This window comes from Fonsecaea monophora (genome assembly GCF_001642475.1).
Source record: "Fonsecaea monophora strain CBS 269.37 chromosome Unknown Scaff30, whole genome shotgun sequence".
Taxonomy (NCBI): Eukaryota; Fungi; Ascomycota; class Eurotiomycetes; order Chaetothyriales; family Herpotrichiellaceae; genus Fonsecaea; species Fonsecaea monophora.
This window is the reverse complement of record NW_019173961.1, coordinates 139,612-153,620: the sequence shown is the minus strand read 5'-3', so window position 1 is coordinate 153,620 and position 14,009 is coordinate 139,612. Positions and strand designations below refer to the sequence as shown.

Here is a 14,009-nt window from a genome sequence, read left to right as displayed (position 1 = left end):
CTGTGCATCGACGATACATACCCCATCCGTCCGTCCCTTATATCTGTCGTCCATCTTCCTCACCATCATCTCCACTTTCCTTCCCTCCTTCCCTCCCTCCCTCCTCTCGTTCTCTCCCATCTTCCTATCCTCATATCCACATCCTCATGTCTCTTCCTACCACCGAGGCCTCCCCCATCTCCTTTCCTTTCCCTATTCCCTCCGCTTTCCATGGATCCCAATCACATCCATATCCCTCACGTATCCTTCACCGGATCTGATCCGTCACCGGTCACTGACGGGACAACAGAAAACACAGACCAAGTCATTCCCTGGGCCTTTGGCTACGATGTCGTCGAAGCAACTCGGCGAGCCAAACAAAAACTCTTCGAGACACCAGCGACGACGTCTCTCCACGCCTAAACGACTTTCACCCCGACTCTTCTCGCTCTTTGTGAGAACAAAACAGGCACGATAGCCAGAAACCATACATCTCTTGAACTAGTTGGCGTTACTTTTGGCCCGAATAGTAAACTCAGACGTCTTGAGATAGTGCTGTGATTGAATACAAGTTAATGATGCCATACATGCCATCAATGGTTAATCGTGTGTACACTATTTACTTGAATACAACATGTGGCGAAACCCATCGGCCGACAGAACTTTCAATATCCCAAGTGGATTACTCCATCGCTTCTTCCTGCCAGTCAGCCCTTCCTCCACAAACTCTGGCTTTTCTTCAATCTCCTTGACCTCAGCATAATATATCGCCGCTGGATCCTCTGGCCCTACCTCCTGCCCTCCCGGATCCTGGACAACCTTTTGTCTCCTTGTTCCCTTTGCCGGGCCATGTTGTCCTGGGGATATAGACAGCTTTCTGGTGACACTGCTCCCTATCATTCGACTGACTACATTCTCCATCGTGTCAACCTCTGGTATCTCACGCGACTTCGTTCTCGCTGGTGTCACCTCGTCAAAACTTTCTTTGCGAATTTCGAAGACATGTGCCGGATACTTCATTCTGCTTCGTCGGCTCTCGTTTGACAGGTCGAACGACTTGCGGCTGGTAAGTGACAAGCTTCCAGGCCGCCTCGAAAACGGAGCATGGATGGAAGCCAGACTCAACTTTCGAACCAACGAACCAGCCGACGCTCTGATGATTTGACCACCCCGAGAGCCAATCATACCTGGGTACGGCAATTTCTCCTTTGTCCAAACATCACTCAGGGATGATTCGAGCCTTGCCCGCTCCGACCGTTTTGGTGCTAGGACAACCACCCTGTTGGACGTCATATGTGACTGAGATCTGTTGATGGCTGAAGACGACGGTTGACGAAATTCGTGCAAGTCCTGTGGATTGTTTGTGTTTCGAATGATAACTTGGCAAACATTGGCCCGGTTTCCTACTGTGGCCGCTCTTTGTACTGAAGGGTTCCTGGACAAGGTCGAACTCTGCTGGATGTAGACCTGCCCGAGAGATCTGAGGCTGAGACTGATGCTCGAGGGAATCTGGTTCAACACTTCATCCGTCCCCCTTCCTGGAGCAACCTTGTTTTGTAGGCCCCCTCTCCAAACACCTTCCTCGATGGAAGAGCAGGCACTCAGTACGAATTCGTGTAGGTGGCCGCCAATCTCGAAACATAGTTTCCACGTGTAAAGAGTCGAGTGGCATTGAAGACCTCGACCGTCACTGGCCGATTCAATTCTCGTGTCTCGCAGATGCAAGAAAGCGATCGCTTCAAATTTCGTCGTGGCTCCTGCAGGCAACGCGATGATGAGACTGGTGTCAAACAACAAGCAGAGCGCGTAACGACCGTCGACTCTGTTATTCCTAGCCTGCCAGACCACATGCAGAACACCACTCAATTGGATATTCCCTAGCATCCGAAATTGCTCGGCCCCTAGAGATACGTGATCGCAGATCAGCCTTGTCTGAAGTGACCATCGTCGTTGAATCTGAGTTCGAGTTTCGTGGTTATCCGTGGCTCTATTGACAGTTTGAACAACTTCTCTCAAGCACGTCAAGACTGCTTCAACCTCGGAATGTGCACTTGGGCAGTCCGCCACGGGTGTTTGCTTCAAAAGATCGCCAAATAGGAGAGGGTATTTTGTCATGCGCTGTATCGGCTTGATCAGAAGATCACTAACCGTGAGGCCTTTTCTTTCGCTTTGGTATTTCCGATTGAGAGCAGTAATGGACCTTGCTAGTGATTCGATTCCTGACTCATAAGTTGACCAAAGTGTGGGAGAATGCCGTTGTAACTCGTGAGCGATGAGGCTGTGATTGGCACAATATTCCTCGTATACCAGAAAGTCACCCAAGAAATCCCGAAAAATCGCTGCTACGTCAGCAACATCCCTGGGTTCTGTTCCATCCAAGGGAGCCCGACCGCGTGACAGTTCGACCGAGTCCATCGAGCTGCGCGTTCGACGATGGCTGCGCCCGAGCTTGGCTGCAACACTCGACTCCAGACTCCTCCAGCGCTTGTGATAAGGTGGTGACCCGAGACGTCGGGGAGAGGTCGTGTCTTCCCACTTTCGTGCTGCCGCCTCGTAGGTAGCCTGGTGCAACCGCTCCAGGAGTCTCTCATGCACGGAGAGAAGATCATGGACATTTCTTAGGATGGATGATCTGACCCGGTCTGTAACCGTCATGCTAGTTGCCAGAAGAGTCGAATATAGGTACATTAAAGCCTTTAGATCGGCAACATAGCTCTCTTCAGTGGTGACCAGCTCAACAAGAATTTGTCTCCTTTTAATGGCTCTTCGAAAGGCAGCCTCGTCCACAGATGTTGACGTCTGCGGTCGTTCGCTTTCCACTGAAGGTCTCGCACTTGAGCCGAAGACATAATAACTGTCTGTTGAACGACCGATACGAAGTGACCGAGGAACAAGGCTGAAGCTTGCGTTGCTGAGACTCGCCGTTTTCATGGTGTGGACGAAGCCCGACGAAGCAGTTGAATTTCTCTTTCGGTGCAGGCTCGAGTGCTGCCCTAGATTCGGCGTGTCTCCCGAGGTATCTGCCAGGAGTGATGTCTCGAGGACGGATTGGAGAGGCTCGTCCACAGCACTGAACCAGTCTCGAGTGTCTTCGATTGGGAGTGCAGTCTGATCCTCACATTTTTCCTGTTCAGCCCAACATACTTCCGTGGACAGCGACGTGCGAAGTCTGTGGTGTCCTCGACCCTTTGAGCCAGGGGCATGCTGCAAGTTTCGTGGGCGCTTCTCTTCATTGCGTACCTCTGCCAGCGGTTCGCGAGCCTGACTTGGACTAGCAAGATACCTATGGGCAGAGCCGGTGCTGACGCACACGTCTGGAGGGGTTGGCTGAAATAAGGGCGATCTTAGGTCTTTGGCCAGTGACAATGATTCATGGTACTCGGAGCGTATTCTGAGGCTGTTACTCGACGAAGGTCCCTGGATTCGATCAGATAATGTCGGAACGAGATTCTCGCGGCACGGCAGATTGCGATCTGGTTTTGTTACTTGCGCAGGAGCTGATGAAACAGATTGAACCGGCGCTGAGGAACTTTCCAAATTCTGGTTGACGCAAAACGGTTTCAATGAAGTTGAGGAGATCCGTGGGTGGGCAGAATATGCTGTCCGCGAGCCACAAAAGATGTTCGCTCTGTTATCGAGATGTCTGCTGAAAGGACTCGTTATGACGGACGGCAAGAGCTGAGCCGTCATGGTTTTATCAATAGCACATAAATTAAGCTCGTAAAAAGATAGGATCTCAACAATGGAAGACAAAATGAGAGCCAACGGTCAAAATTCCCATTTGAGGGACCAAACGACCAACTTTGAGAGGGTGCCCAAAAGTTGAGTGATACGACATGTCAACAGTGACAGTTGGAAGACGGCCGAAAGCGAAGAGGCTTCCAATCGACCAGTTTCCAATCTGGCGGACAAGGGAAGGTGAGGTCTGGCGATACTTATAGAGAAGGAGCAAGGCTGTAGTGATAGAACGAGTCTCACACATTTTGTCCAGATTATAGCTGGAAAAGATGAATACATTTCCTACCTAGACACCCGTCACCTAGATTTGACCAGAGGAGACAGCCTCAAAAAGAAATTGTCTGTGAAACATGGGCGCCGAAGCCACCAAATACATGACAGGTAATCAAAACAAGCTGCCGTTTGAGGTATCAGAGGGGGAAATCTGCGCTCGGGAGACTAGTCGCTATGATAAGAAGACAGCACACTCATCAAAAGCCGTTGGATTGAATGATCGAGCCACGGCATGACGATGCCGTACAGAGAACAAAGACTGAAGTTCAACCTACAAGGCAATTAATCGATCAAGCTGGATCTGAAGCAAGGCGGTGCATGCGGCGGCGGCGGCGGTGGTGGTTGTGGCAAATGAACCGGATAAACATCGGAAAAACCGCCTTCCCCGCTCACATTTGTTCCTTTTGCACCCACGCATTCAGAGGTTGCCTGCGCTGAACATGTTTGTTCCTCAAACATTTGCCTCTGGCTCGCATCTCTTGATCTGCCTGTACACTTGATGAATGACCATGGGACTTCCGATGGACGCTAACCTCGCCGAGATACATGTCCCAAGTGGACCTACCTCGATCCACCAGGCAGAGTCGTTTGACGGTCTCTCTTTACAGCAACTCATTGCACGCAAGGACAATCTTGAGGCAGAACTCAAGGCCTTGGGCGCAGTCCTAGATAGCCATGGAGTCACCATGCAAACAAGCCTGACCACATTCGATGGGTTTCCAAGATCAGATATTGATGTGGCGCAAGTACGAGTTACAAGAGCTCGGATTGTTGTGCTCCGCAACGACTGGAAAGCTCTGATGGACAAAATCGAGAAGGGTCTTCACGAACATCATGCCAAATACCAAGCCTCGGACGAATACAAGAACTCACTGAATCAACCTCAATCCCGACCAGCGCCCTCTCCTGCATCCGAACAGACACCTTCCGCCCCCGAGACCCCATTTGCAAAGGTGAACAGCATTGAGCCCGGGAGTCCTGCACATGAAGCTGGTCTAAAGTCTGGCGATCTGATAAGAAGATTTGGGACCGCAATATGGTCAAACCATGAAAGATTACGCAAAGTTGGGGAAGTTGTAAGTCAAAACTTGGGTCGACCGATCTTGGTTCGGGTTTCCCGTGGTATGGGACAAGACGCGCAAGAGCTGGACCTGAGGTTGACTCCCAGACAGAATTGGGGTGGAAGAGGGACGCTGGGATGTCACATTGTTCCCGTATGAAGTCCAAGCTCATGACATGATGAGACACCCATGAGAGGATCCATTCAGGATTGTGGTGCTAAATGGACGCTGCAGCTGCTATGGTCATTGCTTGTGCCATTTTCGGCACGACAGACACAGACGACACGAAGGATCCTGATCAAAGACTACTTGTGCTTGGGCATGCTCCGTTCATTTTTGTAACAAAAATAATGATAGGTCTGACGAATAAAATGGATTTGATAGCATCGTAAGCGCCCAAAAGTGCGCACCCAACCTAATGCCGCCACTACCACTGAAATATGCAAGTATCCCTGTTGTAGTCACGTGCTTTGCCATGATGCAAAATCCCCAGTGACGCCGCTGGGATATGCCAAGCGCTAGTCTTGAAAACAAACCACCGCCTTTGACTTGCGCCTGCTTTCACTTTCTTCAAGATATCATCAAACCGCCTTCTCGTCATCTTTCTTACCACCTCTCTTTGAGACACCACCGCTATCAAGGCTGTGGTACTCTCGCAATCGCAACATTTCTTGTTGACCTCCCCTTCCTGAGTTGATATCAGAGATCTCAACAAAACCACAATCACAATGGCGGAAGCTGCTACGGCCGTGCCAACCTTCAAGCTCGTCTTGGTGGGCGATGGCGGTACTGGAAAGGTGAGCTCAACTGCAATCAGAGCCTTCTTCTGCTCGTTGGCGCAGCTAGACAAGGCAGTGTTTGAAATCAACAATGCTAATGGTTATCATAGACTACATTCGTCAAGCGCCATCTGACGGGAGAGTTCGAAAAGAAATACATCGCCACACTTGGTGTCGAAGTCCATCCTCTGGGATTCTCAACCGTACGTTAACCAGACGCTCAAAGCGCAGATAATTCTAACCGCGAATCAGAACCTCGGGCCGATCCAATTCGATGTGTGGGACACCGCAGGTCAAGAGAAGTTTGGCGGTCTTCGTGACGGTTACTACATCAACGGACAATGCGGCATCATCATGTTCGATGTCACTTCCCGGATCACATACAAGAACGTCCCCAACTGGCACCGTACGTCAATAGCACCTTGGGCAATATGATTAAAAGAGGATTTGATCTGACCAAATATCGCAGGTGATCTCGTGCGCGTCTGCGAAAACATTCCCATCGTTCTCTGCGGTAACAAAGTCGATGTGAAGGAACGCAAAGTCAAGGCCAAGACTATCACATTCCACCGCAAGAAAAACCTCCAATATTACGACATTTCGGCCAAATCCAATTACAACTTCGAAAAACCCTTCCTCTGGCTCGCACGAAAACTGGTCGGCAACCCTCAACTCGAGTTCGTGGCTGCTCCGGCTCTTGCGCCTCCTGAAGTCCAGATCGACCAGGCACAGCTCGACCAGTATCACAAGGAGATGACTGAGGCTGCGGCAATGCCTCTTCCAGATGAGGAGGACCCTGACTTGTAAATGATGACAGCCAATGCTCTGCGCCTGGGCTGTGATGTTCTCACTCGAAGGGTATCAATGGTCAAGGAATGGTCTAGCGAGACGACAGAAAGAAGGTCGTGCTGTTGCCATCACATGATTAGAATGACAGGGGACGGGTTAGTGGCGGCGTGTCAGGCATCTCTGGTGGAGCTTCAGACGTGATGGACGTGGCTCCGGATGAGAACAAGTGTGGGAGTGTTGAGGGATTTGATTTCAACACGCTTGGCATGTGGTAAAGGGCCTCAAGAGCGAAAGAGTACCCGACCTTTACCCTCCCCCATGCGAAACGAATGACCCTTGCAATAAATCATCTTGGGTGACTGCTCTTAGCTTTTTTAGACTAGCTTTAGCATAGCGAGATGAGAAAGATCACTGCTTCAATCGAGACTAACTCTTAACTTTACTTGAACGACGTTTGGGAACGAGGATGGACGAGTTTTGAGTTATATGCCGACACGAATTGATATATAACAGGAACCATACCCCGATGTTTTCTAGAAGGAAGATAATAATCTGATTTTCCCTCAGGGACGCTGGTCGCTAGATTTCCGCTCCATGGACTGCCCTGTATCACCCCCCAAAATCCGCTGTGCTCAAAAGACATGATCAAGGAGCAGAAAGGTGCCGCTAGCCAAATCCAAGCCATGCACAAATTTCCATGTGTCAAAAGGAAAACAAGTAAATGGAAAATGGCGGCTGCGAAGAAATCCAAGCCCATGCACCCATCTCGCGCCAAATCGTAATTGCATAAGGCCTTCCCTCCCCCATCATATTCAGAGTTCCGTGTGCCATACATACTCCCGTATCCCATCAAGTAAGCAAGCCAGAAACCAAGGCATGAAAAGTCGCATCATATACCAACACAGACAAAAAGGGGCAAGCTGTGAAAAGAAAGATTCAAGGGAAATCCAAGCCACACTCCTGTTGTCGTCATTTGTAATCCTCCCATTTTCTTCCTGAAACATCCTGACCCAGCACTACTCCGCATGTTCGGTTCACAAATAAACCAGAAGCAAATTGTAAAGGCAGAACCTAGCCCCGCATAGGAGTGCTGTTATCCGTTCTCACGAGACAGAAACATAAGATGAGGAGACATGAATCAGATCAATATATATCGACCCTCAGGAATCTCTCCTCGTTGCACCGCTCCGTGAGAATCGGATCCACTCCGGAGATCTCATCGAAGTCAGAATCGTCGTTCGTTCCTCGCCGATCGCGGGCTTGGGTCTTTTTCTTTTCGCGAACACAGTCGTCGCGGTACGCCTCAACGTCTAGACCCATGTTTCTCATGACGGCCAACATCGCCCGGACGTTCAGTCTGATTGTCTCAACGGGCGATTCGGCGTTCATGAGATACCTCGTCAGGTTGGGGAAGAGCACGCCGAAATCAGACTGTGACAAGTGCGCGGTGTTGGGAATTAGGTAGAGGTGTGGATCTGAGGGAGAAGGCGTGTTGGGGTTCGGAACGACGGACAGTTTTGGGAGATCCAGTGGCAGCAGGGAGAAGGGGGCGAAGGAGAGGTCGATCTTGTCGCTCTCTTCTTCAGCTGCGCCGGGGGAGCTAACTGAGGCCTTGACCTCGCTGTCGGAGGCTGAGGTTGTGCTAGAAACACTTTCGCAAGTGGGGGAGGGGGAAGAGGTGCGGCTTAACTGGATTGATGAGGCGGGCGTTGATAGCGAGGAAACAGAATCTGACGGCGAGGCTGAAGAAGGAGTGGGCTTGCTAGAGGTAGACGACCTGGAGGGAGAGGTGCTGTCTGAGTCTGCCTCTACCTCTTGGTCCAATTGGGGGTAATCCAGCTCGATGCTCCCAGGGACGTCTTCGTCTTCGTCCTCTGGCTCTGAATCCGGCAGTGGCACCCTGATCGCCTCTCTCAATGATTGTTCATTGATATCTCTTTCCACGTCTAGGTCAACGTCTGGGGCCTCCGACCCTCCTCCTCTCCATGATCCCACCTCGCTACGTCTGTTGGTCATGATCTTGTCAAGCGAAAATTCGTCCCCAGGTGTAGCGAAAGGTGTCACAAAGAGCTCATCCCCATCATCCGAGTCTAGATCTGCAGCCCGATTGACCTCGAAACCTCGACGTGAAGTGACCTCGGTCTCACGCACATCAGGCGCAAGCTTGTCCCCAGGCGTTGCCAGCAGCTGCGATTCCGACTGCTGCTGAGGCTTGGCAGACCGAGCAGCTTCTCGTTTCTCGAGGGTGTACATGGCCTCGGCGGGACTCGCAGACAGTGCGGCCTTCATTCGGTTCAGCAACTCAGGCCACTTGTAGAATTCGGAAGAGATGATGGCCACGACATTAGTAGGCGGGTGGCGTTCGCCGTCGGCCGATCTGCGGTGGTAACATGGCAGAGGCTTTTCCCAGAGCCATTTTGTCAGGCCGGCGCGTAGAGGCATGGCCCATAGGTCGAGCAAAATGACGGGTGAGTCTGGCGTGATCTGCCTAACTAGCTCGCTATTATCCGCGGGCTTGTAGAGAGGACGCCAGTCCAGGTCATTTTCGAACTCGGTACCTTTGAGTGAGGGTAGGAATTCGTGATAATAAACTGATTTCACGAATTGGACCATGGTACAGGCACCAAAGGAGTGGCCTGCCCATGTTACATGGCCAGGTCGTAGGTCGAGCGCGTCTTTCAACGCCAGGCTTGACTTCGATTTGCTCCGCACTGCAGCGTAGTTGGAGAAAGTCTTGCCTTCATTAAAACTTCCCAAGACAGTGAACAAGTGCTCCAACTCCCACAACCGTATCCTCAGCTGAGCATTGCGAGCGTTAAGGACCTTGGTGGTGGGAGCATGAGGGTGCCTTTGATACGGGATTGCGGTGGATTTGCGGCCGTCAGCTGAGCGTATGGGTGAAATAGGGGCGCTGCCATCGCGATGCTCGGGGGCTGCGCACACAATCCCAAAACTGGCCAGCGCTGCGCATACTGCGCTGTAGGCATTGAAATTTCCTCCTAGCCCATGCGAGAAGACCACCAAGGGATACTTGGACGACGTGTCCTTCTGCAACAGAGGCGCATCAGCTACCGCTGGGATATTGGTTATATTAATCAGGAAAGGTATGAGAGAGATCAGGGACGAGACACGGGGACTCGCGCCCAGGAAAGATGCATAAGCCTGATTCCATTCTCTTTGTGGTGTTGGGAGCCAGGGAACAGAAGTCTTCGACTTTGCATTTGGCGTTGTAGGATAAAACAGTCGAAACTTTATGGTGGTGATTTGAGGCTCTGGAATTGGCGATGGCGACGGGATCTCAGAGACAGGAATCTCCCATTCTGTGGTGCCAACTTTGTGTGGCCCAAAGGGTTTGGGAAGAGCTGGGACTGGGCTCAATTGTTGAATCATGGTGGCCTCTTTGTATTTGTTTTATTCTTTTCTCGTTCCCTCTCCCCCTGAAGATCGAACTAGGAGAAGTAGCAATAGACAGCGGATCTGGCTGAAAACGAATCTGCATACAGGCCAAAGCAAGGGGAACTCTAGTATTTACAGGCATCTATCGATAACTAGTAAGAAGAGTGGACTCCTTTGCGTTCTTGTCAGTTTTCAAGGTACTTGTAGGCGAGGAGGTGGAACTTGGGTGGATAGGAGAAAGGCCTGGGGCTAGTGAAACGCCTCATGATGATGGGAACATGGGGTTTGAAATTGTCATTTTATATGAAGATGGGTTTGTGGTTACCTCTCGCGTGCTCACCTGCTTTGTTCTGCGAAAGATTTTCACATCCGGCCGGAAGCTGATAGGCAGGCATAATTCAGGGCGAAGGGTATTACTGTGCGAATGCTGCGGTGGAAGATCCGAGTCGGAACTTGTTGTAGACTTGATGTCATTGGAAGAGGACGATTGGTCGCATGTGCCAAACGTCACCATATCACTGGGATGTGTGTGGATGTGTAGGATGTGGCGCACTTGTGGCATCCATTCAGAGAGAGCGCTGAACTCGGGGAATTGGATGGAATCGGCCAAAGTCAGCGTGGCGAACCTGCGAAGAAACCAAGGAATAGGAGGGAACGAAGGGAGCCAGCCACGCAGACAGGAGGATTGGGGCCGGGCTGAGAAAAAAAGGAATCTCTAGTGTGTGTTCCAAGGCGAATCCGGATCAGTTGTTACTTGTTTCGTGAGATGAAGCGTCGGAGTTCGCGGTCATGACGATGATAGGTACGAGGTATGCTTTCGTCTTCTCACTTTTCTCTTCTCGGTCAGCGCTCGTCAACCATCATCGTCCAATAGTCACCTACACCAATGGCTTCTTGTCTTGTTCTGGAGTGTTCTCTGCCACTTGTCCCTACGGTACTCGCGACTTACCTATGTATTACAACTGTCAACATCTTCGAATCGACCCGTCACCACGGAAAATGACGCAGTCCGATCCACATTTTCAAGAGGTGGAACTTCTGGCTGGACGTAAAAAACACATGGCTTGCTGGCCAGACCATGCTCCCTGGTGCAGACAGACCGGTACAATCAATCAAAATCAGTCATTGGGGGCTGGGAACTAATCATCCCGCCGAGCCGACGCGCTGGTTCATCAACACCCTCAAATTCTTATACTCGGAAACGCCCAGCTTCCACATGAACATCTGATCGAAGCAGAATTATCGTACGAACCATGTATTCCATACTCTGAGAGGTCTTCAGCGCCTCGCACGAGTGTGAGTAGCAAGGTGCATTCGCGTCAAGGCCCGCGCCTCAATGGTAACATCGCGATAAAACAGAACACCAACACGGGGTTCTGGCGCGTATCAGTCACGAAATGCAGCTATTTATGCACGAAATATGCACCTCAGGTCCATCCTCCCGCTACACCGTCTTCTGTAGCCTATGATCACGTCGCTGTCCTGCTTCACGCCACCAACGCTTTCACGACCGTGCCATAATCGCGATATAGCTCCTACAAACCAGCTGCACTCGTCGCTTTCCTGTCCCTCCACATCCACAATGAAGTGGAATGGTCCTCCTCTAGCAAAATTTCCGAACTATATCTCTTTCCATCCTCCGCCTGTTTAGATTCCACGAGGTAAGTTTCTTGTTGGTTTTCGCAACCCTCTCTGTCGTGGGCCGCTGTACGATCGAGATCTTGCACTCACCGTTCCGCTGTTGTTATGGTCCCAACGCATATCCTTACAGTACTGGCTCCAGAGTAGCTCTCCTGTCTTATCGGTCGGAAGATTGAAATCTCTGCCGCACATGCTGGCGGTGGCGGTGACCGTTGACAATCGCTTGGCCCACTGGTCAGGTATGTTCTATATGAAAAATGTCCTCGACCGCATTCGCCGCATTCTGGCGGACCGACCTCGTTCGCGAATGCTTCCTGTCTCATGTCCACAAGGATGATTTACCATCTTTGCGACTTGTGAGCAAAAGCCTTGCCGGCGACGTTGCTCCCACCCTCTTCAAGAATCTGGAAATCCGTTTCAGCACGAACATACTGTCGCGCAGGTCGCGCATGTCTGCGTTGAAAAGAATTGGCATCCATGTTCAACGCCTTTCCTTCATCATGCCACACCACTCTGACACCTTCTTACCACCGCTGCTCGTTCCCGGCACTCTGGAGGAAGTCACCTTTATGTACGAGCCCCGGATCAACACTTCAAGACCGAATTCATCTTCCAGTTGTTCCTCGTCATCCTCATCGGCCTCTAAATACGGCTCATGGGAGATGAATGACCTTCTGGTCAAGCAATATCCTCCTTTATTTCATGCCGCCACCAACGTGGACTCATTCTTTCACGCAGTCAGTTCAATGCCAAGGTTGCAACATCTTCACGTCTCTTGTCCAAGTCAACCTGCAGGTCAAAGATACCGAAAGGATATTGTTGACTATGCCCTGATATCGTTGAGAGTGGCCGTGGAGGCCGCCAAACTAAGCCAGCTCGAATCATTAACCCTGGCACCAATACATCCTGCAGCTGTATTTTACCTTCGTCCACAATTGAGCATCGGGTCATCCCCAGCATCCTCTCGGGTTTGGAAGGGCATCAAATCCCTGGTCATTGAAATGGACAGCTTCGAATATGGCCGTAACCAACCGTCAGATCACCTGAAGATCCTCCATAGCTATTTGCAGACATTCCAAGCTCTGGAGCATTTCGAATTCCAGTGGCTTGGCAGCAAGGGACCTTGTCCGTTGGCTCTTCATACTGAGCCTTGCACCTCACGCCCGACATCTCTCGACTGCTCGAAGGCGTGCCCAGACGCCAGCGCGAGATCACCTTGCAGACCTCTCAAGTTCCGGCATCTGAAGTCCATGCGTCTCATAAATGCAAGCTTGGATGCTGCTCAAGCCTCTGGTTTTATCATGAGCCATCGAAAAGTCTTGCATGAATTTCAATTTGATCGGTGCCATTTGAGATCTGGGACCTGGGATGACGCCTTGGCTCCATTGACTCGCATCGTCGGCAACGACAGCTGGAAACAGAAACAAGAAGAGGTCATGGATGTACCAATCATGCTCAGCCCAGTCAATGAAAAAACCGAGATGGAATGTGTCCAGGAGCACTTATGGGACGACGTGCTGCGGAAGAGCAAAGGCTTCCAGACTCTCCGCAAAGTAAGCCTGAAAAGCAAGGAACTGCTTCCCGAAGTGAGGCGGTTGTTAAGGAACGCCAGGCTTGCATGGCATTGATAGGGCGAGAGATATGGCTTTTGCCTGATGCGTTGGATCCGGGCCCGACAATTTGTCGTGAACCGTCAAGCCGTCTAACAATACCTTGGTTTAACTTGTGCCGTTGGCTCTGGCTACTGCTCCCAGAGTCGTGTGTAAATAGGGTGTGCTTCTGCTGGAGACCGCGGGATTAATATGCCGTTCTTCTTAAGGGAGACCTTATAAGCAATAAGTTTGTTACAAGGATTAATTTGTGTTTTAAGGATGTGCCGCTCTGGAAGTTATCAAGTCCCGATGCAGAGCTAAGACGTGCACATAACTCCTTATAGTAACTTACCTACTAATGGATGAAGGGATCCTGCGTAAGGAGAATTAGTGCTGTTCCAAAGCAGTACACGGTACGAGTATTAATTCGGTCGCCAGTGGCTGACGTGTTTCTTCCTATCGTTGAATCATGCTGGATAAATATGCGGGGCCTGGTAACCGGCTGGGGGGGTTGTTATGGCGGGTTTGGACCCCCTGAAAATAGGTACCAGTGGTACCCAGGAGCTGGAGAAAGTCTGCCTTGGGGGCATCAGCCTCGATCCCACTAGGGCCGAGAGTTTGCTGCTGCTAGGCAGGTGGCTTCGGTGCCCGTTTAGTGGCCCTTGTTTCAAAATTTAGAGGCTCTTTTTGAGGCTAGTTAAGTGATTATGGCACCAAGGGCACATCAAGGGACCGCCGCGCGTTCAGCCTTAGACCGGCAT

General features: G+C 51.0%; 5 protein-coding genes across 5 annotated transcripts; 3 read left to right on the top strand and 2 right to left on the bottom strand.

Moving 5' to 3' along the window:
• Positions 1-594: 594 nt before the first annotated feature.
• On the bottom strand, positions 595-3,669 carry AYO21_05032 (hypothetical protein; the record flags this gene model as incomplete). Its single annotated transcript, XM_022655003.1, has 1 exon — positions 595-3,669. One exon carries the CDS (start codon positions 3,667-3,669, stop codon positions 595-597), a length of 3,075 nt encoding a protein of 1,024 aa, XP_022512686.1.
• Positions 3,670-4,499: 830 nt separating this feature from the next.
• AYO21_05031 (hypothetical protein) lies at positions 4,500-5,210 on the top strand (the record flags this gene model as incomplete). Its single annotated transcript, XM_022655002.1, has 1 exon — positions 4,500-5,210. The coding sequence occupies one exon, from the start codon at positions 4,500-4,502 to the stop codon at positions 5,208-5,210; it is 711 nt and encodes a 236-aa protein (XP_022512685.1).
• Positions 5,211-5,779: 569 nt separating this feature from the next.
• Positions 5,780-6,637, top strand: AYO21_05030 (GTP-binding nuclear protein GSP1/Ran; the record flags this gene model as incomplete). The annotated part of the gene is made up of 4 exons (XM_022655001.1): positions 5,780-5,848; positions 5,941-6,033; positions 6,083-6,236; positions 6,300-6,637. 4 exons carry the CDS (start codon positions 5,780-5,782, stop codon positions 6,635-6,637), a joined length of 654 nt encoding a protein of 217 aa, XP_022512684.1.
• Positions 6,638-7,762: 1,125 nt separating this feature from the next.
• On the bottom strand, positions 7,763-10,009 carry AYO21_05029 (hypothetical protein; the record flags this gene model as incomplete). Its single annotated transcript, XM_022655000.1, has 1 exon — positions 7,763-10,009. One exon carries the CDS (start codon positions 10,007-10,009, stop codon positions 7,763-7,765), a length of 2,247 nt encoding a protein of 748 aa, XP_022512683.1.
• Positions 10,010-11,913: 1,904 nt separating this feature from the next.
• Positions 11,914-13,284, top strand: AYO21_05028 (hypothetical protein; the record flags this gene model as incomplete). The annotated part of the gene is made up of 1 exon (XM_022654999.1): positions 11,914-13,284. One exon carries the CDS (start codon positions 11,914-11,916, stop codon positions 13,282-13,284), a length of 1,371 nt encoding a protein of 456 aa, XP_022512682.1.
• Positions 13,285-14,009: the final 725 nt, after the last annotated feature.